The sequence below is a fragment of the Elephantulus edwardii genome, unplaced genomic scaffold, assembly GCF_000299155.1.
Source record: "Elephantulus edwardii isolate Elephantulus edwardi_28Jun2011 unplaced genomic scaffold, EleEdw1.0 scaffold00029, whole genome shotgun sequence".
Taxonomy (NCBI): Eukaryota; Metazoa; Chordata; class Mammalia; order Macroscelidea; family Macroscelididae; genus Elephantulus; species Elephantulus edwardii.
Window position 1 is genome coordinate 15,578,500 of NW_006399779.1, and position 27,530 is coordinate 15,606,029.

General features: G+C 46.5%; 1 protein-coding gene across 1 annotated transcript in view; it reads left to right on the top strand.

Annotated features, from left to right (window-relative positions):
- PRR5L (proline rich 5 like) overlaps positions 1–25,861 on the top strand; it is an 87,157-nt gene extending 61,296 nt beyond the window's left edge. Inside the window, exons 5-8 of the mRNA XM_006883763.1 lie at positions 2,397–2,488; positions 13,419–13,559; positions 15,438–15,564; positions 25,467–25,861. Coding sequence (XP_006883825.1) covers positions 2,397–2,488; positions 13,419–13,559; positions 15,438–15,564; positions 25,467–25,861 — 755 coding nt within the window. The remainder of the gene's footprint in view (positions 1–2,396; positions 2,489–13,418; positions 13,560–15,437; positions 15,565–25,466) is intronic.
- Positions 25,862–27,530: the final 1,669 nt, after the last annotated feature.

Below are 27,530 nucleotides of genomic sequence, written 5' to 3' on the forward strand. Positions count from 1 at the left end.
GTAAAATAGGGGATAATGAAATTTACTTCATGAGAAATCTAGAAAACTAGTACAGTAATATGTTTAAAATGCTCATGTGGTAGTAACTTATTACTATCTACTCATATGATAGTAATTTATTACATAATTTTAAAATGCTGTTCCATATTATGGGTTGGGATGGAGAAAGCCATTTCTGCATATTTTTGTGTGAGATTTCCTGCCTAATTTCACATTTATTGTACATATTAATCAGACATTTTGGAAATAGGAGCTCTGGTGGCCTAGTGGTAAGAAGTTATGTTGTAATGCCAAAGGCACATTGTTCAAATCCATCAGTTGTTCCACAGGAGAAGGATGGGCAATATATATACACATGTATATATTTACATATGTATGCATGTGTATATATGTATATATGCATATATATTTATGTATATATTTGGAGGCAGAAGAGTCATCACTTCCTAAGGAACATGCCTCCAGAAACCCTATGAATATTTATAAATGTAAATATAATTGTAGAGGGGCTTCATGAGCTATGGTGGCCTGGTGGTAAGAAGCTGTTCTGCAATCCCTAAGGCATGCAGTTCAAATCTGCCAGCTGCTTTATGGGAGAAGGATGGGTAATCTCCTGTGAGATTAACTGCCTCTGAAAACCTGCTGGGGGGTCAGCTGTGTGTCGGTTCTAATTCGACAGTAGACAACAACAATGACATATATTATTATATGTACACACACACACACATACACATAGGGAGCTCTGTGGCCTAATGACAAGAAGCTGTGTTGCAATTCCAAAGGCATGCAGTTCAAATCCAACAATTGCTCTGTGGGAGAAAGATAAGACATCTCCTTCTGTGCTATTAACTGCTTCTGAAAACTTGCTGGAGGGTCAGTTATGGGTTGGTTTTGACTCCACAGAAAACAACCATCTATCTATCTATCTATCTATCTATCTATCTATCTATCTATCTATCTATCTATCACACACACACACACACACGATTCAATTAGTTCAAATCTGCCAGCGGCTCTTCAGGAGAAAGATGGGTCAATCTCCTCCCATGTAGTTTTCTGCCTCTGAAAACCTGTTGAAGGGTCAGCTATGAGTCCGTTTTGACTTGATAATACTTAGCAACAGCAATGTATGTATTTGTTAGATGTATTAGAAAAGGAATGTGTCCCTGGGTAATAGAAACTGTTTCGGTGCTTGACTGCTAGTAAAAAATGTGGCAGTTCACATCTGCCCAGAGGGGCCTTACAAAAATGACCTGTCCTGGCTGTCTACAGCCCATTCACCATGGGAAGTCCTGTAAAGTTCTTCACTGATACACACAGGTCCCCCACAAATGCGAATTGCCTCAACAACAGTGCGCTTAATTGAGTTTTTATGAATATCCCTGTATCTATAGCTATAAAGAAAGCTCTGGGTATGAATGGGCAGATAGATGTGGAAGGAGATACTAATTGATTGATTTATTGATTTTAAGGAATTGACTATTCAGTTATATGGCTGGCAGTCCACAGTCTGTAGGGCCTGTTCTTGGGCAAGAAACTCAGTTGTAGGATTCAATCAAGAAGTTCAAGTAGGATTCTATGTTGTAGTCTTAAGGCAAAATTCCTTATCTAAGAAACCTCAATGTTCATTCTGATGACCTTGAAATAATTGAATGAGCCCCACCTACATTACTAAGAATTCTTTTCTACTTATAATCAACCAACTGTGTAAATATTTCTACAATGAACCTTCACAGCAGCATCTACACTATTGTTTGACTGAACAACTGGGTTCTGTAGCCCAGTTAACACATTGCCACATACTTTTAAATTGACGACCGTGCTTAGAAACATTTTTTTTTTCGATGTATTACCATCATTTGTGGCAATGTGTTCAATTGATACGTGAAATTGACATTGTGAACATCACACTTGAACTACCTTGTAGATCAAATAACAGTAGAGTGTTCTCGCCTTCCTCCCTTCTCCAAATCTCTTCACATCTGAAGCCGGTTCAGTTTAGATCTTACCATAAATCATTGTGAGGTTGAGTGTATTTTTGCCTCTGATGAATATTTTTTGGCTGACGAATCCCAGATAAACAGGCAGTATGGCAGGCCGCTGGCTCAGATCCAAAGAACCTGGGCTCAAGTGGTGGTGAGCCAGATCGAGGATCCAGAATGAGCAAAAGGCAAGAGATCTTTGCTGGACCCCTGAAGACCCCAGCGGATGGCCTTGCCCAGGAAAGAAGACTCTAAGGACTTTGCCCCACTGCCTTGGGCCTTAATTTCTGCCTGTATCTTTTCGGGCATGTGCAATTTTATATTTTAACTACAACTGGCTCCCTGCCTCTCCTGCAAGTAATGACAGGTTCTTTTTTTTCTCCCCTTTCTTCCCATCTTCTCGCCCTCATGTAGGTGAAAATCGCATTGAGGTTCTGGCTGAAGTCTGGGAGCACTTCTTCACTGAGACCCTTCCTACCCTGCAGGCAATATTTTACCCAGTTCAGGTCAGTTTCTCTGGGGAACCTCCACCATGGCCTCAGCCATCTGTCTGACTCCCTGGCCTCTGTGTTCAGATGCTTCTTGTTAATTGAGGAGAACCTGGTAATTGAACACTGTGAGTTGATTAAGGAGCTTGCAGATCTTTCGTAGGCTCTGTGGTTCTATGTTTAGCACCTCCGTTCAAGCAAGGAAGATTGCTGGCATAACCAGTGATTTGTAGGCTCTTGTTACACTCTTGGTTTTGTGAATGTCTTTATATTCTTGAAATGGTTTGTTTTCTCTTGCTTTACAGAAGTAGAGAAGATTGGAGAGGGAGACTGTTTTCTCTTTAACTCTTCCTTTTAAACACAACTCCCAAGCACATTTCATTTTACTTCCAAATCTTGGGAAAGGAATAACACTCCTTGTCCTATATATGAGATTAAGAATATGTGAATATGTGAAGACACCTGATAGAGTAGAAAAAACCCTAGACTAGGAATTGGTGGACTTGAGTTTAGGAGTGGGGGCAGAAGGGGGCAGGGGGATATTGTGCAATTTCTTAAGGTGCATTATTTTACTTCTCCGTTTCATTTCCTGTCCAATCAGTGGCTTGGAGTACAAGATCAGTGCAAGGCCATCACTTTAGGCATCAGTATTCATACTCTAGTCTAAGTTCACTGTACCCCAGCACTTTTTAAAATTATCTGAAGAAGCAAATGTTAGGGGTGATGTTTGCCAAATTAGGCACTACCATCTTACATAGGGTTCTCTAGAAAAGAAAAACCAAAGAAGGTGTGTGTGTGTGTGTGTGTGTGTGTGTGTGTAATTTTTTTTTTAAGGATTGGTACAAAACTGGCTCTTACAATGCAGAGGTTTAAAAATGTCCAACCTGCCATGCCCCTCTATCATCTCTTGACATCAGTTAATGCTTCTGCTTGTTCTTCTTAGCCTTCTTGCCCCCATCTGTGTATTTGGGTTCTGTAATTCAATGGAGACTCTCCCAAGAACTCAGAAACCCTCAGGGAAATGGCTCATGTGGTTGTGGAATCAGCTGGTCCCTAAAAGGTGGACCAGGCTTGAAGGACAGCTGGTCGAGGCCAGTGTGCGTGGCTGTCAAGGCTGGTGAACACCAGGCTAACATTCAATGGGATGGCCTATGTTTCATGCAGCCATCCAACAGCAACAGCTGGAAGGTGGAGGACGGTAGAGTGGATCTTCTGTTAGCTTCATATGTGGTATTCAGGCTAGCTCTGGTATGAGACTTGACGGATCTGCGTATATATCAGTGCAGACCCAAGGAGGAGCTCTTAAAACTCAGAGCCAGCGAGGAGCCCAGACAACTAGGATCCCGGACAACTAGGTATATGGTGGTGGTGTTTTAGCTTCTTTTGAAACCTTGTAAGAGTTTGCAATAATTGTTATTCCTCTCCTCCAACACCATCCCCTTCCCTGGCTTCTGAATGAGTGTGGTCCTACCTTCCCACCTGCCTGACATCTCCTTTTCCCCCTAACAACCCCTAAGAGCATTTGAGTATGCTGCCTGCTTTTTTAAGACAAAATGACAGCCTGTCTGTCATTCCCCCACCCACTGCTGTGGTTTGTATGTGGCAGCTCTGTCACCAGTGTTTCAAATATCTGCGGAGTCATCCAGGGTGGGCAGGTTCCAGTACAGCTTCCAGACAAAGACAGACTAGGAAGAAAGGCTTGGCACTCTGCCTCCATCAACCAGTGGAAACCCAGTGAATTACAGCAGAGCATTGTATGTTTCAGTGTTGGAAGGTGAGCCCCTTAGGCTGGAAGACCCTCAGAGTACACAGGGGCCCACCCAGCAATGGGCTTGGACATAGCAAAACCTGTGACGATGGTGAAGGACCAGGCACCATTTCACTCTGTTGTCCGTGGGGGCTCCTTTCGTTGGAGCCCCCTTGATTGCAGCTAAGAGCACCGCCCTTGTTGTATCTGGTTAGAGGAGACAGAGCTGCATGAGGCACAGCGGGCCCACTGAGAGCAGGGGGCTAGAGCTCAGGGACAGCCAGAGTTGTGTGGGGTGCGCTACCTCTCAACCCTTTTTGTTCTGACTCAGGATGACGTACTCACGTTTTTATGAGACTGAGAACTTTGAGATTTTACTTTTTAACTTGTGCTTAGCTTAGGGAAAGTAGATGCACTTTGAATAATAAAACTCCTTTTACAGGCATTGAGTCAGGACCTATTCAGTTCTGACCTGCCACTGGGTTTCTGAAACAGTAAATAGCACACAAGAGGATTGCCTGTTTTCTCTCGTGCTGGCAGATTTGAACTGCCAGAGAGGTTTGATGCTTGAGTTGTTGTGGTGGTGGTGGTTGTTGATTGCCTTTGAGTGGAGAACAGCTCAGAGCGACCCCATGAACAAAAGGCCTAAAGCCCCTTTACACCATCAATGTGTATCAAATCTCATAGAGTTAGCTCCAAATATATGTTTCCAGCCGTGGAAAAGGAATAACATTCCATGTCCATATATGGAGGTCTGGTGTCCTAATGGGTAAGTAGCGGTTCGAATCCACTAGCTGCTCCGTGGGAGAAAATGAGCTCTTTACTCCTGTGTGATTTACAACCTCTGAAAACCTGCTGGAGCATCAGCTATGAGTTGGTTCCAACTTGATGGCATTGGGTTTTTTCAGTGTGTGTGTGTGTGTGTGAGAGAGAGAGAGAGAGAGAACGCGCACACACACATTTATCTAGAGGAAGGAGGTAGTGAGAATCAGAACTTGGTTTTATTTATCGCCTCCATCTCTATTCTTGCCCCTGCTGGGCGGAGACAGCCGAACAGTTGATTTGGAATGATATGAATTCCTTCTTGGATTCGTGGTGGATTGAATCGATGACTAGGCCTGATCACAAGTCTGCCCTGGTTAAAGGCTCCAAACAGTCTTCTCAGTAAAGAACCATTAGCTTGTTTACACGGCAGGCTGGTATAAACTGGGTGCCTCACACTCTCCCATAAAACTACTTCCTGGTAGCATAGGAGAGAGCAGGTCTTTATGACTTTGGGGACCAGTGAGGAGTTCTCCAGATAAAACCCTGTACCACAGTGGGATTAATGGTGCATGATATTGGAGCCATTTCTTACGTCAATGGTTGTCCCACGTTGCAGTCCTAGACCAGCTTGCCTTTAAGCACAGGAGGCACTGGGTCAGCGTGCCCTCTGCCACTCATAAATCTAGGCTTTTCTCCTAAGAGGTAGTATTTAAGTTTGGATGTAGATGCCCTGAGGGCAAAATCTTTTGTCTTTTCCAGGGCCAATACTGTAACTACCAATGTCGTATCTATACCCAAATGACTGTTAGTATTTCATGTGAAAGGGTGATGGGGTAAGACAGCCTGGGGGAAAAGGTGCAGAGGGGACTGCATCTTCCAAATAGAACAAACTGATCATCTGTATGAGACCTGATGGTCAACAGGGATTTTACAGCAAAGACGAGAAGGTAAGGGGCCGGGAGGCTAGATTACTAGAAAAAAAAACAACCAAAATGTAAATAATGAAAATATTGACACACTGTGAAGAACACAGCTGATGTTGCTGAACAATTTGCCTAGACATTGTTGGATGGGGAGCATCTATTTCTGTGTAAGGTTTCACCAAAGACACAATAAAATATTAAAAAGGAAAGCAGTGAGAGTGGTCCAGACCATGAGCCTCAGCGTTGAGCAGACCTAGGTTCAAGCTGTCACTCCACCACCACAGTCAGGCCCTGGCCTGTGGTGACTCCACACACAACAGAACAGAGCACTGCATGTGCTGTGTCACCCCCTGATCTTGGGGGGAGCAGACCGTGGTGATCCATAAAGTGTTCACTGATTTCCTAAAGCAGATCACCCAGCTTTTCCCCCCTAGTCCTTCCAGTTTGAAAGCTCTACTGAAAATGTTGGCATTGTAGACACACCCAGGCTTTCACCCACAGGTTAGTGGTCATGGTGACTGCTCATGACGGGCATTGGCTGAAAATCAAACCGAGGCCTCCCACTCCAGAAGAGAAAATTCCACCACTTTACCACCCAAACCATCAATACCCCTCCCACTGGTAACTTTGGGAAGATAGCCTTACCAATCTGAGCCTCCACTGCCTTCTATAAAATAATAATACCTACTTCACAGGAGTGTTGAGATTGAGGTAATAAAAGCAAAACCACTTAGTTTTGAACTTGACCGAGTTTAGAAAGACTTGTTGTCATCACCAATATCATTATTATTCTTCTTCTCGGTTCACTAGAAGGGTGTTGAAATCCCAGCTGATGGCCCACTTACTTCCATCTGTTTCTCACATGTTATATAGCCTAAGCAGATGGGCTTGGAACGGGTGACACTTGAGTGTTCACCATATGTCCAGTATTAAACAGTGGAATCTTTGGGACAACCCTTTGGCATGTCTAAGCAGAGGTGTGACCTGTATTTTCGTAATTATGTTTAAAAATCATCAGCCCAGTAGGCACAAGACACAGGTTCTCTTAGATACTGCTGCCAGGAGTACAAATCTGTGCACCGGGTGGGATGGATGACAGGGCAGCATCTAGAAGATGTTTTCGAAGCTTGCTTTGATCTAACAGTTGTGCTTTGAGTGAGTATAATCTGGATAAACAGCTAAAAGTGCCCATAGAGGCATAGAAGAAAATTGTAGGGAGTGAAAGAAAAAAGGCACATTAGTCAGAGGGTGGTTGGTTAAGTTGATAAAATAAGTTCATATTCCAGTCTTAAAGAAGAGTGGGGCACATCGGTCGGTACTGGCATGAACAGATATCCAGAATATACTAAGTAAAATACAAACAGATTGCAGAACAACAGGAAAAATACAGCCTTTAACTGTTTTTAAAGGATGTGGGGTTTGGGTAATTCTCAAAATAGTCCAAACTTTTTCGTAAGGCGACTACACATTTAATTACTAAAGTATAATGTAGCATGACTTTATTCTTTTATATGCATCAAGAAACCGAGAAATTGCATGACTCCCTTTATTGCAGTCTTCATTTAATTGTGTTGGTCTGGAATCGACCTGCAGTATTTCCCTGGTTCACCTGTACTTGCTGCAACGGATAAACCTCTAAAGCCTTATGCTCACTGAAGGACGTCAATCACAAAAGGACAACTCTGTATGATCTGTCTCGTAGGGAATACCAAGAACAGGCAGATAGATGTAGAGAACCAAGCTTTGTAGCGATCACTGCGGGGAGCGGGAGGAGGAGAACCGTTGTTTAAGAAGCAGTGAGCTTTGCTTCTGGTGATGCGAAATGTGGCAGTGATTAGGGGTGGCAGTAACACAGCATGATGAATGTAGTCAATTTCATTAAACAGTCCACCTGGAAAAGGTTGACTTGTCAAAAACAAAAAAAGGAAACATACTCTCCTGAGGAAAGGGGAGGGGGGGAAACCAAGTGGTTATTAGCCCTGTGCTTTGGGCATTGTGTCAGAGCGACCAGTACCTGAGAAGCACATTATGTCCTTAGAAAAGCAGATGATCAGAGGAGGAGAAGACCCTCAGTAAGATGGACTGACAGACACAATGGGCTTAAGCACAGGAGAGACTGTGAGGCCGGTGCAGAACCGGGCATGGTCTTGATCTGTTGTGCACAAGGTCTCAGGGTTACAGTTGACTCAAAGGCACACAACGACAACACAGCTGCTGTGCAGGGAGAGAAAGAGGCTAAGGGAAGAGAACTTCTGTTACTCACCTCAAGCCCTTCTGGTGAATTGTTTTCACATTTTCCTGTAATTCTATTTTTCCTAATGACTTAAAAACAAAACCAAGATCAAATGTGCTGGACAGATAATTGTATCTGTTTCTGAAGAGCCCCCCTGGGGAATGGAGAGTCCCTCAAGATGCCTCTCTGGCCCTAAGGAGGATTCTTAGAAGATTAGTTCTGTGAAGTGACCTAACATTTGTTGGGGCAGAAGTTTCTAGAATTGGACTCTTTGCTTTCTACCAAAATTGTTCTTCAGGAGAAGTTTCTGTATTTTTACCTCTTCACTCTTCCTTCTTCACACTCTCCTCACCTCCTGTGGTTTAAATAAAAACCTATTTACCAGAAACCTTCCTATTTTTACATCGCTATACTTCTGTTCATTAACCAACCCAAAGCAAGCCCACTACAGTCGAGTCGATTCCAGCTCATGGCGACCCTCTGTTGGATTTTTGAGGCTGGAAATCTTGACAGGAGGAAGCTGTCTTCTCTTTATCCCATGAAGGGGCTGGTGGATTTGAACTGCCAACATTTCCATTGGCAACTGAGCATATAGTATGACCTGCCAGCTTCCAGGAATCTCTGGGAGGCTAGTACAAATGATTTAGGCTGATATTACTCGCCTAAAAGTTGGCAGTTTGCATCATTCATTGGTGGTGTGGAAGAAAAGCCCTGGTGAACTACTTCTGTAAAGACCCACCTCACAAAAAAGAAAAAATATGCCACTACTCTTGAGTCGATTCTGATCCATAGTGGTTTCTGAATCTGTGTATTTCTTCCAGGAGACTATTTATCTTTCACCTGTGGAATGGCTGGTAAATTCCAACTGGTAACCTTTCAATCAGCATTGTAATGCACTTTGCCATTATGAGTCCTTTTTTGCAAAGTTTTGCTAGGAAAATCCTGCAGTTCAGTTGTATTCCGTAACACAAGGGATTGAATCAGCAGCATTAGTCAGTAGCAAGTGTGGGGGGTTTCGGGGTTTGTTTTTTTTTAGGGTTGTTTTTTATTTTGTATTTTTTTTTTTACTAATTTTAATGAATGTTTACAGAGACTTCGGGTTTCCAATCATTCATTGTTGCACTTTTCTCCCTGTCCACCCCCTCCCCCTTAATTAACTCTTCTCTTTGAAAAGTAAAAGAAAAATTCTTTCATTGCTATACAATCCCTACCCCCAAGTCCATTCCACTGTGCAGCCTTCATTCTGGACTCTTTTTAAACAGTTCTCTCCTTCATCTATTCCAATGCAGGATACAAATATAAAGCATGATTTTGGTTGTCTCAAAATATCAGATTCTAGTGGGTTACAATATATAGTAATATAAGAATGGATTACTTCTGTAACAAGGACAAGCTCAGGAAGCTCTTGGAGGGAACAAATGCATTTCACCCCATAGCATTATTTATTGAATACAACACGTACAGTGTGACAAGCTCTCTACCCGTTAGTCAGGATATTATTTGTTAAGAAGGTTTCTGCACAGTGACTCCTGCATGGTGCCAGGTGGTCTCCAGTCAGCAGGTTCCCGCTGTGTAGTTCTGCGATAGCATCTGGTCTCCCACGAGGGTGGTTAGGGAAAGTGGTGTGTAGCTCTTCCCAGAAAGAATTTCCATCCAAGTCTGGAATGATTTCAGCCTGCGGCCCTTTGAGCGTGTTGATTGGTCGTAGTGGCCAGGTAAACGGGGCAGTGGATCAGAATTACCTGGAAGGCTGGCTATTAGTCTTGCTCCCAGGTGTCTGAGTTAATGGACGTGGAGTGGGACTGAGAATTTCTGTGGTTCATCATACATTTCCCCAGATGATGTTATTGCCGCTGGTGCCACAGGGACCCCACTTTGAGAACCATTAAGTTTTGTGCTCACCTTACTGACAAAACCATATTTTTAAGTTTTCATTAGTTAAGTCTTCACAACACCCCTGAATTTATACATCTGCATGAGAACTGCTTTCTCGTTTGACAAACCTGTCTTTAAGTGCTTCTTGTTGTTGATTGCCTTCAAGTCGAGCACAACTCATAGCGACCCTATGGACAAAAGGCCTGAAGCCCCTCTACAACTATCGACATTTATCAAAGTTCACAGAGTTTCCAGAGGCATGTTGTTTAGGAAGTGACTGCCACTCCTATTGGCCTTAAAAATAATTTGCTATGTATCCAAGACCTGGACAGTGAATAAAGGTGACAGAAGACTCAATGTCTTTGCATTGTGGTGTTGGAGAAGAGTACTGAATATCCCATGGAATGCCAAAATAACAAACAGGTATGTCTTGGAGAAAGTGCAGCCAGAGTGCTCCTTGGAGGCAAAGTTGAGGAAGCTTCATCTCACATAATTTGAGCATGTTGTTAAAAGGAGCTATTCCTTGGAAGGTTCGACAAAAGAGAGGAAGACCCTAAATGAGATGGAATGACAAGATGTCTGCAGCAGTGGGCTGAAGTATGTCAGAAATGATGAGGATGGCACAGGATACAGGACAGGGTTCATATCTCTAGTTCATACGGTTGCTTTGCTTTAATACTCAATTTGATGACACCTAACAACAGTAGTTGTTTTCAAAGTGAGCTCATTGTGGGGTAGCAGTTGATACTTGACTGTTAACTGTAGAATCAGCAGTTCTCATCAGCACACAGCAGCAGCTCCATGAAAGGAGGGACATGAAAGGAGATACCTGGTGATCTGCTCCTGTAAAGATAGTTGTACGCATCAAGTCAGTTCTGGCTTATAGTGACTTGGCTATGGCAGAAGGAAGCACTGCTTGATCTTGCATCATTTGCACAGTTGTTGACATATTTTGGCCCAGAGTTGCTGCCACTGTGCCAATCCCACCTCGCTGACAGCCTTCCTCTTTACTGCTGACTCATAATGCTTCTTGTTAGCTACCATCGAGTCGAGATGAATCTACACAAGGACTGCAACAGTGGAGATTGTGAGGATAGATAAGGCAAGGTTTTGATCTGTTATTCATATGGCTGCTGTGAGTTAAAGTCAAATTGATGGCACCTGTGGTGTCAGAAACCCTAAAAATTGGCTTTCCCGGCCATTATGTAATCCCCTGTAATGGGGGGCAGGAGAAGTATGGTCTCCAGCTACCTTAACCGTGGACACATGGTCTTGAAAATCATCAACAGCTGTGGGACCAGTATAAGAGAGAGAGCTTTCCACACTGTGAGATACCCTGGTGAAGATGGTGGAGAGAAGGTGTGTGAATAGACTGTGGCAAAGTGTGACTAGAGGAACCCTGCATTTATGCTGCAGTTAAAGGTTTAGTTTGCCAGACGATTGAAGGAGAAGTTGACTTATAACTGTTCTGATATTAAGTTTGCTGGATGCTTGAAGAAACCAGAGACTTCTTGCACCTGTGCTACTGAACTAAACCTAGACTGTCATTAGCTGAGGAATTGTGCCTTGTTCATCTGATTTAAGATTGCTGGACTAAAACTGGATTTGCATTGTGTAACATTTTTTGCCTTCCTCATTCGCCAACCTATTTCCCTAATAAACCCCACAGCTGTGAGTAAAGTCTTGAGTCAACAACGAACTAAAAGACCCAATGATTCCTAGAAATGGGTGCCAGAAGCATGTGGGTGGCATGTCTGACCAAGCAGCCATTTGTTTGGGACTGTGGGTATTATTGATGGGGAGAGTTCCCTTTTATGAATCAGGCAAGAGTCAGACTTGCCCATCCGCACACTGCATTGGTTCCTTTCACAGCACCTGCCTGACAAAAAGGAGTTATAGGAATTGGCTCCCTTAAACTTTGGCACACTTGGGGAATAAGAAGCTAAGTTTTCGGGAGAGTACCCCGATGATATCTTTGGTCCCATCAAGAGCAACTGATTTTTCTTACGTGCTGTATAAAACCAAAACTAAACCTGTTGCTCTTGTGTCAATTTTGATTCATAACATTCCTCTAGGACAGAGTTAAGCTGTCTCATAATGTTGCCAAGGCTGTAAATATTTTTAGAAGCTGACTGCCGTATCATTCTTCTAGAGTGGCAGGTGAAGTTGAGCCTCAGTTGATTAGTAGCTGAGTGTTTAATTATTGTGCCACCAGTGCTCCTTCGTGTGATGTGTGTCTGTGTCTGTGTGTGTCTGTGTGTGTGTGTTCACACTCACGTGTACACGTGCGTGCAAGATCATCTGGGAATGAGCCCACCTTTCCCTTTCTTTCTTGTGATGCTTTAGAAGCTCTTGAAACATATAATTTGGGTTTGGAAGCCCACTCCGTTTGGTAAATTACTACAATATCTCTGTGCCTCATAATTAGTTTTTTAATGTTGTTGTTATTGTATGCCATCGAGTCAGAAAAGACCCATAGCTGTCCCACCAGCAGGTTTTCAGAGGCAGTAAACCACAATCAGGGAAGAGATTGCCCATCCTTCTCCTGTGGAGCAGCTGGTGGATTTGAACTACGTGCCTTTGAGATTGCAGCACAGATTCTTACTACTATGCCACCAGAGCTCACAGACTTCATACCTGTGTTACTTGGGTACCTATATTAAAGAATGGTTGTTGAAATGAATGTGTTTTTCTGTCTCAAAAATTTAGAAACATTCCTGGCTCATGGTCAGAGCTTGATAATTGTCAAGGTTTTATTATTTTCATCCTCCTTTCCCTCCCTGACAGTGGAATCCATTCCTTTTCTTCTACTTTCTCAGCATATAGCAGGTGTAACGTTTTCCTCTGTTGTCTGGTGTGAGATAGGGGCTCAAATAGTTGATGAATGAAGTGGACAGAGCACCTTGGCTATGGGGCACTGGTGGTCATCCCCCCTCTGTCTTCCCCATTTCCTCTCTCTTTCTCCTTCCTAAGCACCCAGCAGTTATTATATCATTCTCTTTTACTCATTCTCCCTGCTGGTTGTTTTGATTCTAACTCATAGTGACCCTCCATGGGGTTTCCAAGGCTGTAAGTCAAAGATAGGCTGAGACTACCCATCTATCTGCTTTGGAGCTGCTGGTACATTCAGACTGTCAGAGTTTGGGTTAGCAGAACAGCTCTGATGATATCACCCCTCTTGCATGTGCCTTGTATCATCTTTTGGCCAGTGAAGTGTGCTAAGTCATACATGATCTTTAGAAAAGCTTTACTTCCCAGAGGACAAGGCCTGAGTCTCCTCTGTCATCCCCACTGGACCCTCACAGGCCTTACGCTGGATCCTCTGGGGTCATTCCCTGGCCTGAATCTCATGGGCTTTGTGGCAGATGCAGTAAGCTCTCACGGCCTCGCCCTCTCCCCCCTCAGGGCCAGGAGCTGACCATCCGCCAGATCTCCCTGCTGGGGTTCCGAGACCTGGTGCTGCTGAAGGTGAAACTGGGTGACCTGCTGCCGTTGGCCCAGTCCAAGCTACCCCCGTCCATTGTCCAGATGCTGCTTATCCTGCAGGTGAGGCCTTGGGGGAGGGAGAGGGGTTTGTGTGGCTTCATGTATCTAGACCAAGAGAGGGAAGGGGACCCCCACTGCAGGACGAAGGAAAGGGACCAATGATCAGCTTGCTGGAAACCATTTTTGCTTAGTTTAACCTTCTTTAGTGTCTCAGTGTGTATTCCTTGGTTTATTTCCAACCTTGAGCCCCCTGCAGGGCCCGGGCAGAGTGCTGAGATCACAGTGGGGATGTGAAAGAAGCGTGGACCTGTCATTCAGGAAGTGAACACCCTTCTCCTCTCTGGTTATGTCGGGGAGGAGTCAGCCGCAAGGAACTGCCGAGTGCCCACTTTGGTCTAACCCGAAGTGGGCCAGGAGACCACTGGAACGGCAGACGGGATTCATGAGAGACTGACCAAAACCACGACCTCATCAGGCAGCAAAGCCACTGGTCCTTCTCTCTTTAAAGGATTGCCTTCCAGGCTTTAGTTTGCACTCGATGGAGGGGACCAGCCTACAGCTTATGTTTGCACCTTTCCCACCTAGGGACGACTTGGGCACTTGCCTAGAATCTCTAATCCTCATTCTAAATCAACAGTAGGAATATGAGCTAATGTTTAGTTCTTCCTGGGCATATGCCAGGCACAATTCAAGGACTTCAAGTAGATTGTTTTACTAAGAAAATAATCCAGACTACCACCTCATAAGGTGGTCATTGCAGTTATTCACATTTGACTGATGTAGGAATTGAAACTCTAGGTCGTTTGGGCGTTTCCCCAGCGTCTCTTAGTAAATGGTAGAGAACAGTCTGTTTTCCCCCTAACTGCTGGTAGACCAGTCCCGTTTGCGGGAGATGGCCCGCTATGACCTTGAATAGGGTCATGTCATATAAACACAACCTCGGCAATGGGCGAGACGCACAGTTCTCCTAAAAGAGAGATCCCAGGAGTTGGTCTTCCCTCATTCTACTCTCAGCTCCAGCATGGTGTTGCAGCATCAGTGCAGAACCTCATATGCTGAGGCTTGTAGTGACCCCTCCCACCCTTCCAGCGGGAAAGGAATGTCGGGCGTGGGGTGCTCACCCCCTACGCCCAGCTGTTGCTCTTCTCTTTGGGCTCCCTGAGCTTGGCCATTCTTCTGGACATTCCCCCACTTCATGTGGTTACAGGAGGAAGGGGAGGAGGACGCACAGGCTGGTAGATGAGGGTGGGTGTCCTTGGCTGGAACGCCAGGTCAGGTGTTTTTATGGAGAAGAAGAAGGAGGAGGAGGACAGAAAACTGCGTGCAGCTTGCGTGTGAGAGGCGGCAATTAGAGCCTGGACCTCAAATGCAAGTCTTGAAAGAAGCCCTTGGAGGTTCTAAGAGGAAGGTTCAGAAAAGAGGGCTCGGCTTTGAAACACTCATTTATACTGAGTGAAAGGTCATTCCTTTGGGAGGTGTGTTTGGGAAGAAAGTTGATCCGGCCTCACAGGTGAGGATGGTCACCTGCTGATGGTCCTGCAGGAAGCCTTGTGTCTGTGTGTAACGGAAAGCACCCACGCCCTGCCACCTTTCTTTGCCAGACACACACAAAACACGTGAAAACCAATTGCCACTTCCACCTCTTGGTGACCCATGCGTATCAGGATAGAACGATCAGGTTAGATCAGGTAGAAACTCCATAGAGTTTTCAGTGACTGGTTTCGTGGGCACAGATTGCCAGGCCTGCCTTTCGAGGTGCCTCTGAGTAGACTTGAACTTTCAACCTATTGGTTAGCAACCAAATGAGTTGCCTGTTTGTACCACCCAGAGACTTCGCCTTTGTGTAGCAGGAGGAGAATCAAGATTTGCTGACTAGCTGCCTAGTTGGCCATAGAGAGTCTGACTGACCTTTGTCCCTTTTGGGATGTTTCTTTCTAGAGTGTTCACGAGCCCACAGGCCCAAGTGAGAGCTACCTGCAGCTGGAGGAGCTGGTGAAGCAAGTGGTCTCTCCGTTCCTCGGCCTCAGTGAGGACCGCGGCTTCTCAGGCCTCACGTACACACTGGGTAAGGAGCCCTGCTCCAGAGTTGGCCGTGAGCTTTCCGGATAATAACGATTCTTGCTGTGTATGTTTCACTAAGCACTGGTTACAAGCAAGCCATTTGCTTCTGATGTGAATCTTTGCAAATCCACACGTTATAACCACTCACATGGTTTGGCTTATGTCCCTGCAGCCTCTTGCCTCTTGGGGATTCCTCCCCCAGGACCAGCCCTGTGCGTCTCTGCTGGGGCTTGTCTGACCTGCAGCTCTGAGCAGTGCCTCTGGTCATTCTTTGTGCCTGGAGTCTGTAACCACAAGTCACCTTGACTGTGAAGCAGCATGGGGTGGGAGGCCAATGCAGGTCCCCTGGGTGACCATGTGGTCACCAGCTGCTGTCCTTACTATTTCTGGAGGGTCTGCCAGGGCCTTGGCAGGAAGAGAAGGAAGTCCTGGTTTGGGGAGCCATCATCTCAGGGGTTTCCCCAGTGCTGGTAGAGCTGTCCTCAGTGAGTCACATCCACCATTCCTTCTCTCAGTGACATCACAGTCAGAGGGGCGTCTTGGCTTCAGAGCCACCATGGCAGAGTTGGTGCTTGGTCCTTTAGGTGGGCTGTGAGGACAGACATTTATCACCTTGCAATTTTAGAAGCTGAACCCCAAAACTTACTGCCCTCAAGTCAGTTCCAGCTCATGCTGAGCTGCCTTTACGTTTCCAAGGCTGCAGGAGGAAGACTTGCCTCATTGCTCTCCCAGAGAGTGGCTGGTGGATTCATACCACGGACCTTTTGCTTGGCAACCTGGCACAAAGCACGCTGTGTTACCAGGGTGCTTCTGAGTGGATTGTTCCTGAGGGAGATATTGCTCATGCCTCTTTTCTAGCTCCTGGTGATGGCCTGAAACAGTTGGCATCCTCTGGCTTACAGATGCATCAGCTCACGTCTTTGCTTCTGTTTTCACGTGGCCACCTTCCCTGTCTCCCTGTCTCTTCTCCTCTTATAGGGCACCACGTCTCTTCTCCTCTATTATAGGTCACCACTCATACATTATCAGAACCTTCTTCTGTTATAGCATAGCCTCATGCTAACTTCCCTGGTAATGTTTTCAGAGGGCCTATTTCCAAACAATGTTGGGGACTTGGATTTCTAAAGGGAAAATACAATTTAATCCCTAAAACTGGGGAGAAAGCTTTGTCATAATGAAAGGCTTTCTTGTTGTGCTCTCAAAGGTAAGCCCCCTTCAGGTGGGGATCTTGTGCTTGTCATTCTAGCCCCAGCAGCTGGCATGGTGCCCACGTGTAGTAGGCACGTAGCAGGCACTCAGATATTTGGCAGATGGGTACAGGCAGCCTTCCCTGAGTTCAGCAGCCCTGAGAGGTGCAGAGACGGAAGTGGATTACTCATATTTGGAACCTTTTGTCCCTTCACTCATACAAAGGGGAAAGGGGCCACCTCCAGCAAGGCTCCTGCCCTTCCTGGGGCCTCTCTGATGGCAGCTTTCGTGGCTCTGTTCGTGTTTTTCTGGAGTCACTGGTTTCACCACAGCCACCACAAAGTGCAGCTGCCAGTCCAGGCCTGCTGCCTGCTGGGCGCCTCTCTCTCCATCTGCCGCATACTCACTCTTTCTAGAGCTGGAACAAACCCGGGTTGAAGTAGAAGCTTTGGGGAAACCTTCTCCCGCCCCTCACAAGCCTGAATGGTTCAGGGGGCATGGTGGTGTTGCCACAGCCTTCCCAGAACCCACTCTCCAGCTTTTCTAGACTGGATTGGCTAGTCTAGGTGTTGGAGAGTTAGAATCCACGCAGATGTCAGAACACCAGACGTTTGCTGCACCACGATGGCAGGGCCATCTCCACCACTGTCTGGGCCTAAGGCCAGAGCAAGAGTGGGTTTGGAAGTTTCCTTAGTGAGGCCTCATTCTAAGAGCATGTATTGGTTGCTTAGTGCTGCTGTGACATAAATACCACAGGTGGGTGGATTAAAAGAACAGATACTGCCTCACTCTTCCGGAAGCTAAAAAGCCCAGTCCCAGTCACAGCCATGTCTTTTACTTCCTGGACTTAGTCCCGGCCATTCCATGATTTCTTGGTGTCCTCATAGGACATAAGACTGTTCCATCTGTAACTCAGGAGTGGTCAGGTTTCAGATCCACTTCCACTGGTAGGACAGTAATAGAGAAGATATGCTATGTTACGTTGATTGTCTTATAGAAAGTGATTATACTGTGTTCACATAGATGTCATTTGATTGCTATTATATGAGATTAAATTGAAAGTATAAGGATTAGGATTCTAATCCATCTTTTGGGCATGCTATCAAGAGGTGCCAGTCCTTGGAAAAAGATCCTCCTGTGAAAGAGTAGAGGGTCATGAAAACAGAGGAAGACACCTCCTGCCCGACAGTGAGGAGGCCGACACAGTGACCCGAACAGTAGACTTAAGCTTGGCAGGGATTGTGAGGATGGCACAGCACAGGACGAGGGTTCTAGCTGTTGTTTATAGTATCACTGTGAGCTGTAATCAACAAGAACTCAATCCATATCCAAGGAGATACCACCCACCCCCCCCAGCTTTCCAGCTAAAATAAGGAAAACACAATTTTGTCAAATTACATAGCAAAGGCCTTGAGTTTTATTCTTGGGCCAGGAGTAAACTTTACCTCTGGGAGTCATCTGAGGAGGGAGAGAAAGAGAAGAAAATGTCCTTCTTGGTTCTTTTTCAATGATTAATATTTCGGCAGAAATCCACTGAGACACATCTGTCCAGATAGGCTGTGGAGTGCTGTGGATTTTCAGTGAAGGCAACAGACCCATCCCTGGCCTCTTGAGCACAGTCCAGTGGAGAAATAATAAACAGTGCTCTGGTCGGGGGAGGACAGGGCCCTGGAACTCACGGCAGGGAGATTTCGCCTGGAAACCTGGAAAAGCTTCCCAGAGGAAGTGACAATTGTAATGGCATCTGAAAAGATGAATACAAGTTCTGGTTAAATGGGCAGTGAACACTCTCCAAAGCAAAGAGAAAGACCTGTGAGGAGGCTGGGTGCAGAGGGGGGTGGTGAACAAGAGAGTGTAACGTTTGAGGAACTGAAAGAACTTAGGATGTTCCCGGAACAAGTGCAAAGTGGCTGGCAGCAGGGGGAGTGCCCAGACACAGACCGTGGCCTGGGGACTGTGCAGAGTGAGCTGAGTAGCATGCATAGAGTAGGCACCATTGTTCCCTACAGGTGAGGTGAATGAGGGTTGCAGTCATCTCGTTGCCAGGATTCCAAAACTCCAAGCTGTTTACACCTTACTAGCTACCTGTCGACCGTGAGGCGGTGACGCCATTGAGCCACAGTGAGGAGATGGTCCTTTTCTTTCTGTTCTCTAACCCACAGAGAGTCCCAGGGCAGCCTGGGGGTGAAAGCTAGCATGGCCATAGGGGCACCCCTCCTTCTGAGGATCCCTGCTCAGATAGAGATTTTTCTGGGTCTCAATCTTCTCTTCCGCAAAATGGGAGCAGTAACATTTATCCTGCACACAGTAGGCTGTGTTGAGCTGACTGCATGAAGGAAAAGAAAGAAAACAACAAACCAACCAAGAAATGTGTTGGATATGAGAATTCCCTCTATGTTTGAGAGGGTTCTGCCATGATTCAATCAGCGCCTAGTGAGGTGGGAATGGTCAAGGGTGGCTGAGATGAGCACCCCAAAAGCTATCCCTTATCCTGTGTGCCTGCCACATTTCAGGTAATGACTGAGTGCTTAGCATGCCTTGCTGCACATTAGATGCTGTTACCTCAGCTACAAAGCCCAAGGGTCAGACACAGGCAGGTGACCAGAGACAGCAAAGCAAATAAAAAGCTAAGTTTTACTGGGTTGATTCTGCCTCATGATAACCCGCGTGTGTCAGAGTCGGCTGTGCTCCAATGGGTATTGAATGATACTTGTTTTTAAGATTTAACTAAGAGCCTGTCTTTTTAAAATTTTTTATTTTTATTAATTTTAATGAATATTTACAGAGATTTTGGATTTCCATTCATTCATTGTTGCACTTTTCTCCCTGCCCACCCCACCTCTTCCCCCCCAGTTTGCTCTTCTCTTTGAAAAGTAAAAGAAAAATTCCTTCATTGGTACACAATCTCCCTCCCCCTCCCTCCCCAATTCTCCCGCCCTGAGTACACTCGACTAGGCAACCTTCATTCTGGACTTTTGTGATAACCGTAATACCCTATCATATATCTCTTTTAACCTGTTCTCTCCCTCTTCTGTTTCAATGGAGCATACATAATTTATCCAGGTTTTCTCATTCTTATCGCAACCCTGATGTCAGTCCCATTCTACAACAGTGGCACTATGCAATGTCTGTCCTTTTGTGACTGAGATATTTCACTTGGCATAATGTCCTCCAGGGTCACCCATTTTTAATAATACTGCATGAGTTCCTTATTTTTCAGTAGACTTTTTCTTCCAAGGCACCTCTGAGTGGACTCAAACCTCTAACCTTGCTGTTACCAGTTAGATGTGTTAGGTGTTTGCACTACCCAGGGACTCCAGAGGAGAGGTTTTCCTGAGGGTATCCCCATACCCATGTGTCCAGGCTTGTGGGACCCCTGGGAGTTCCTGTGAAATCTACCTTCCTGCCAGCCAGCCTTTAGGGTTTGAGAAGTAAGCTTCACCCCACTAAATATGCGAGACTTCCTACAGAGAGAAAAGATGAAGCCTGGAATGCATGGTGGGTGGATAGGTGCACAAGTGCTCGTGTCTGGCTGTGCCTCTGCATTCGTATCCGCGTCCTCCATGTTCACACACACACACACACACACACACACACACACACCCCTTCTCCTTGAAATTGATCACTTTTCTAGGGTCATTTCAAACGTGGGCTTGATGAGAAATGTGAAATCTTTAAAAATAATAACAACAAAGGTAGAATCTCCAGAGGCCCAGTCCCGCCCCCCATCCCCAGTTCCAGAAAGCTCCCAGCTAAGATCCTGGGTGAGGGGAGGGCCGTCTTGCGTGAACACTTCGTGTGCTTGAGTTCCCCCACACAAAAGCCCTGGCCTCGCACACGGCCATTGTGTGTCTAGGGGAGGGCCCCTTCCTTCTGCATCTGAGCGCCCGATGTAGCGGGTGTGACCCCCCCTCCACAAGGAGGCATTGATGGCGCTCAGGTGCCGAGCCTGGCGCAGGCACCCACAGTGGGCTTGGTGTGCCCGTCACAATGGCTGCATTATGGTGGCCATTCTGGTGGGGCCTGGCCTGTGAGCCTGAGAGATCAAAGGCCTGGGAACCTCGTCCTAACAAAGGACCCGAGCACCTCCCCTGTCCAGGCTGTGGGGTTTGAAAGGAGCTGACGTGTCTTGGGTCAGGCACAGGAGGATGAATGCCAGCGCGCAGAGGGGCGTCTGGTAAGTGAGGAAGAAATAAAGGCCACCCCCCCCCATCATCCCACCCGTGAGAAAGGCCAGGAGGAGGTGGTGGGCTGGAGGTAGGTGCCTCACCCCTCCCTCTCCCTGCTAACTGGGCACTACTGCAGACTAGGGTTGGGTTTTAGGCCCTGGGAGCCACCCAGCTCTCCTGTACTAGAAGATTCCTTTTCTGGGGGCAGGGACACAGGCCCTCCCAGTACAAATAAGAGACAAAGAAGGAAGGAGGGGAGCTGTCTGTTAATCCCAGGCCTACTACTTGGCTTGGTTTGAAAGCTCCAGGGCTTCCCATGGGGCCCAAAAGGGGGCTGACCGCAGTGGGGACCAGGCTGACACAATTGCCTGCGGGCTGGCTGTGGAATCTGGTGGGAGCTTAGAGAGGAAACATTGTCAACCCAGGGGATTTGACATAGTCCTAGAGTCCCCTGTGGGCTCAGCTCTGCCTAAACCCAGGCTTGGGAACTAAAACATGCAGCCCAGAAAGTAGAAGGCAGAGCTTGTTGGCCTGTCCCCTGAGTCATCAACTGTGAATATTCAGGAAGGAGAGAGAAACGCAGGCAGCAGCTGCCATGGAAACAGCAGACCCCGTGAAATTACAGGCTCTCTGGTTCTGCTGTGTAGTGTGGAGCAAGTGCCTTGACCTCTCTGAGCCCCAGAGGTGCACAGAGGCCCTGTCCTTCGTTTAGGGAAGGCTGGCTGCTTCAGGCCAGAGCCAGCCACACCTACCACCTCTTCTCAGGTCCTAGCCCGAGACAGACAGCCTTGCCTCATGGAATTGCTCTGGACTGGGGGTTGTGTATGTCTCTCCCTCTTCCTCATCCCCCAGACCACATCCTGGCACTTGCCACTTGGTTCAGCTGTGGCCTGTTCATGTGTCTGCCTTCCTCACAGACGGTGAGATCATTCACTGTAAGCCGATGTCACACTGCCCCTGCTCCCTTATTTATCCAAGGACCTGGCTTAGAGCTGTCAGTCTATGAGTGAATGAGGTCTTGGTGGGTGCACTCTTTCCCTCATCACTCTCAAGGGCTCTCCCTCAGTCACCACAGAGCACTCATCTATACCCTTGTCCCATTGGCCACCCTGGACCTCTCTCAGCAGTCATTGGTGTGGGGGCCACCCAGTGGTCATGCGCGGGGTTTCTTCTGCCAGCCCTGGACTTGTGTCCTGGGACTCACCAGCTCTGACTGTAACGTGGTCTCACATCTCAGCTTCCCGTTCCCCTTCCACAAAATAGGTAGAACAAGAGAGCCTCCTTTACAGTGCTCACTCCCCGCCTCCCTTTGTAAAATGGGAATGAAATCGTGTCTGTGACGCACCTTCTTTGGGGTATAGTTCATAACATGTTGGGGCCACTGGGGATCCTTTTTATCTTCTATTGCTGGTTGTTCTGCTTACCTGAAAACAAACAGACCTCAATTCCAGCCAGTAGATTATATAGATTTTAGCAAGTAGATTATGACTTCTGTGAGGTTTCTGAGGCTGTAAATCTCAACAGGAGAAGACTGTAGCTAGTGGATTCGAACCATGAGCCTTTTGGCTTGTGTTCAACAGTGTACAAACTACACAGTCAGAACTCCTTCCAGGCCTGTGTATTGCATGGCTGCAAGTTGAGCCATGTGGGTGAGTTCTGTTGCAGGCCTGCAGGGTATCTCAGGGCCAAAGTCTCAGGGTGCCCACCAGTCTCCATTAGACCAGTTAACTGGGCCACATTTATGGGTTTGGTTCCACATTTCCCCCTCTACTTTGCCCAGGGCCTCTGACTATGATCCCTCTTAGAACGGTCAGCAGTGGTAGCTGGGCGCCTTCTAGTTCTTCTGGTCTCGGGGTCACGGAGACTGCAGGTCATGTGGTTCATTAGCCTTGTGGACAAATTGTTTCCATGTGTTTTTGCTTTTCTGCCCTCTTCTTTGCTTCAGACGGGAAGAGACCAATAATTGCCGTTTAGATGGTTGCTTATAAGGATTTAGGACCCCAGTGGCTACTCATCCCCCAGAAGGTAGAATATTGTCTTTGTGGACTGTATTGTATCAGTTGACCCCTTGATGTCCCCCCAAGATGACGGCTCTAGCCCCAGTATCTCATTCTCCTGAAGGCTTTTTCTTTTTTTTTTTTTTTTAACAGTCAACAGCTTCATCTTGCTTAGATCCACAATTAACACACTTGGTACCAGTGTCAGGAAATAAGGAGACACATTGCACTGGGAAAATCTGCAGTTAGGGATCTTTTCTAATTTGTTTTTTAAATTTTTAAATTAATGTCTTTATTGTGCCTGCTTGTTTTTCATACTGCATATCAAAGAATAAAACAATGTGTATACATATATTTGAACCCAGACATTTCTGTATTTTTTTTAATTAATTTCAATGAACATTTACAGGATATTTTGGATTTCCATTCATTCATTGTTGCACTTTCTCCCTGCCCACCCCACCCCCAACCCCAGTTCGCTTTTCTCCTTGAAAAGCAAAAGAAAAACTCCTTCATTGGTATACAATCCCCCCGCACACCCCCCACCCCGTGTGTACTTCACTCTACAACTCTCATTCCGAACTCTTACGATAATCATAATTCCCTAAAATACATTACTTTTAAACTGTTCTCTCCCTCATTGGCTTCAATGCAGTATACATGATTTATCCAGTTTTTCTCAGTCTTACTCCCACCCTGATGTCAGCCTCATTCTGCAACAGTGGCACCATACAGTATTTGTCCTTTTGTGACTGAGATATTTCACTGTCCTCAGGGTCACCCATTTTTAATGATATTGCATGAGTTCCTTATTTTTCAATGCAGCATAGTATTCCATTGTGTGAATATACCACAGCTTCTCTATCCATTCGTTTGTTGATGGGCACTTAGGTTGTTTCCAACTCCTTGCTATTGTGAACAAAGCCACAATAAACATGGGTGTGCATATATCTGCTTGGATGGCAGACAGGGTCTCTCTAGGGTATATTCCCAGTAATGGAATTGCCGGGTCAAATGGTATCTCTATTTGCAATTTTTTGCGAAAGCGCCACACTGCTTTCCACAGTGGTTGCACCACTTTACACTCCCACCAACAGTGAATAAGGGTTCCAGTCTCTCCACAACCTCGCCAGCATTTGTTGTATTTCTTAAAAGCAGATAAAAGGATGTAAAATGTAATTAATTTCATTAGTAATGTTTTGCAGATTTAGATGACTTTTTTCCCACTTACTAAATTGAGTCGCTACAGTTCAGACTCAACTGCATGTAACAACAACAAATTGAGATATGTGAAAAATAATCATGGGTGAAGACAAATTATTGCATACTCTTTTAGAAGTTAGGCCAGCCAGGCCGTCAGGTGTCCATGCCGTCAGCGGGGACTGGTTAAAAGGGAATTCAGGGGAAATCTCTCTTGAAGCTCCAGCATCAGCTGACAAAAACCAGAAACATCTCTTGAACCCAATCTACACAGGAAAGTCTTTTGGCAACTTCCTCACCTTAGGAAGAGTGGTCAGAGGAGGTGTCTGGTTTAAGCCAGGAGAGAGAGCCACACTCCTCTTGGATTTGACATTGGGTTTTTGAATTGGGATTTTGAATTGGGTTTTGCATTTCCCTTTCAGATTTCTCAATACTGGTATATAGAAACCTAACTGATGTTTGTTCCTCTCATACTTTTCAGCTCAAAAATTCTTCTGTTTGCTCCAGAAGTTTTTTTTGTGGACTCCGTTGGTTTTTTTTTATACACATAGGATCATATCATGTCCAGATAGAAAGAAAAGTATTGCCTCCTCTTTTCTTCCTGTTTGCACCTACAGTTATTCAGGAGTTGGAGCTGCCACCTCCTTTGCCCCCTAGCTTTATGCTCAGGTACTAAGCAAACTGGTAGCAGAGTGTTACATGTTATACTACTAACCAAAAGGTCAGTGGTTCAAATCCACGGGCTGGCAGTATCCTCCTGTAAAGATTTACAGCCTCAGAATGCCAGGAGAGGGTCTTTGTGAGTCAGAATTGACTTGATGGCAAGGGGTTTTCAGGTTTGCTTTTTAAAAACTAAAGTAGAAGTTGGCAGTTAGAACCCTGTCGAGTGGCATGGAGGGAGAAAAGCCTGATGAGCAACTTCTGTATTTTGTTTTGTACCATCAAATTGGGACTGACCCATGGCTGACCCTGCAGCGAGTTTTCAGAGGCAGGAAGTTGCAAGGGAGGAAATTGCCCATCTTTCTCCTATGGAGCATTTGGTGGATTCAAACCACATACCTTTGTGTTGACAGCACAATTTCTTACTACTCAGCCACCAGAGCTCCCTCTAAAGATGACAGCCAAGAAGATCATATGGAGCAGTTCTGTTCTTTAACACATGGAGTCACTGGAGTCTGAATTGACTGGACAGCAGTGAGCTTGCATTTCAGCTCCTCCCAAGTCACTTATGGCCTTGGAAATGCAATGAGGAGCCAGCTATGAGTCAGTTCCACTCCACCAGCCAAGAGGTGAGTGAAATTGTTGAGTTGCTGAGTATCCAGTAACACCCCCGTCTGGTTTTTCTCCTGTAGGCAGGCGACATTCCAGGGTCCGGCCCAAGATGACTCTTCTGAACTATGCTTCCCCGATGACCATGGTCAGCCGGCCCCTGAATGAGATGGCCCTGACCCCCCTGACTGAGCAAGAAGGGGAGGCCTACCTGGAGAAGTGTGGCAGCGTCCGGCGGCACACGGTGGCCAATGCCCACTCAGACATCCAGCTGCTGGCCATGGCCACCATGATGCATCCGGGCTTAGGAGAGGAGGCCGGCGATGAGGACAAGTGTCTGCTCCTGCCCCCCAGCTTTCCCCCTCCCCACCGGCAGTGCTCCAGCGAGCCCACCATCACTGACAGCCCCGAGGAACTGGAGGGGGTGGCAGCGGCCAGCCAGGAGGATGAGGGGCTCAACTGTGCCTCCCTCAGCTGAACTGCTCTACCCCCAGACTGTCCTGCTTAGCAGCCATGAGGAGGAGGGCTTCATCCCTGGGACCACCAAGGGCTCTTCTGTCGGCCAGTGCTGTCGTATTTCTTTAAGGGATCCAGCTTGGTCTGGATCAGCCCTCGGGAAATCCCCTGCTATAAACCTTTTCCTTTTTGTGACAGTGACCACGTCTTTGAAGTCACAGAGACCCACCACCACAGAAGACTCAGCTGCCTACTGTTTGCCCTCTGACATCCAGCCTTACTGGCCTCACTCAAAGCCGCATCTCTAGAGGTTTTCCTCTCAGACAGTGGATGGGTCCAGTGCTCCCAGCAGTAGCCTCCATTGCCCTCGACATTACTATAGCAGGTTGTCTGGCTCCCCCATGAAACATTAAGGATATGCTTTTGGAGCCCTCTTTGCATTCCTTATGAAGCAGAGGCTTATGGGTAAAAAAAAAGATGGCAGAATGACTTTACTCTATTTCATGTTATATTTATATGAACATAGACTGAAGCCCCTAACCATCACGACTGATCTCTGCCAACCTTTTTGAGATTTAGAAGTCTAGGGAAAGAGGTCCCCTGGTGGCTGAGGGCGCTGCCAACAAACTGCCTACGAAAGGCCTTTGGCTTTTGGCCCACGAGGCACTGAGGACGGAGAAGCTCTGTCTCATATGGGGAGCTCAGCACCTCCCTCTCAGGCTTCCTCCCAAACTCAAGAAACCAACCTTGGGTGGGGCAGCTGTGCCTGCAGCCCTCTCTCATTTCAGAAACTGACTGTTTCCCCATCGTGGGTGTGAGGGCTGCCAGATGCCAACCACCTAGTCTGTTCCTGGGTTTGACTTGAATTTTTAAAACGTGTATCATTTTAAAAAAATTGCTTTTATTTGCACAGAGAATTTTGCACTGTTCATTTCCCATTTAGAGCTTGCCCTCAAGCTCACAAAGCAGTCACCCCAAGAAAGGAGAGTGGAAGTGGGGTTTCTGGCAAGAGCAGAGTCTCTGGACCACAGAGGTCTAGAAGCAGCTGGACTGGCATCTGGAAGGGCTGTGTCTGTGGCATGATGATTAGCAGGAAAAGTCCTGCTGGGCAAAAGAGATGACTCAGTATTGTAGCCAATGGAGGGTGTTCGTTCCACACAGTGAGGGGTGATGGGGGAGATGTGAGTAGGAACTTTTTGGAGGGGTAGTCATGCCCTGTGATTAAAGAAATGCACCAAAGTGCCCAGAATTTCTAAAACATGGGGCCTCAGCATGCTGTTTGGGACAGCAGACTTGGGCACTGTGCTCTGAACATCATACCCTTGCCTCCAGGTCTGCACACTCTAGCCCCTTTTTGTATTTTCTTTTGCATTGGCCCCACTGAGGATGGCTTCAGAAAAGGAGATGGCTCCCCTGACCATCTGGCGCCTTCTTGGACCCTTTAGCCTATGGAGATGAGCCAGCTTGGCTTCCACTGAATCCGGAGGAGGTGCCGAGGGTGAGGGTGAGGGTCAGTGTAAGCTGCCCGCAGGGGAAGACGCCTCCTTGACAGCATTCCTCTTTTGAGGAAAGATCTAGAATACAACCACAGTTGTGCTTTTCAGTGGCTTGAAATTTGGAAATTTTGTTTTCAAAATCTGTTTTATGTTCATCCTGCTGAGAGAATGATGGAAGCGGAATTTCTGTGGGAA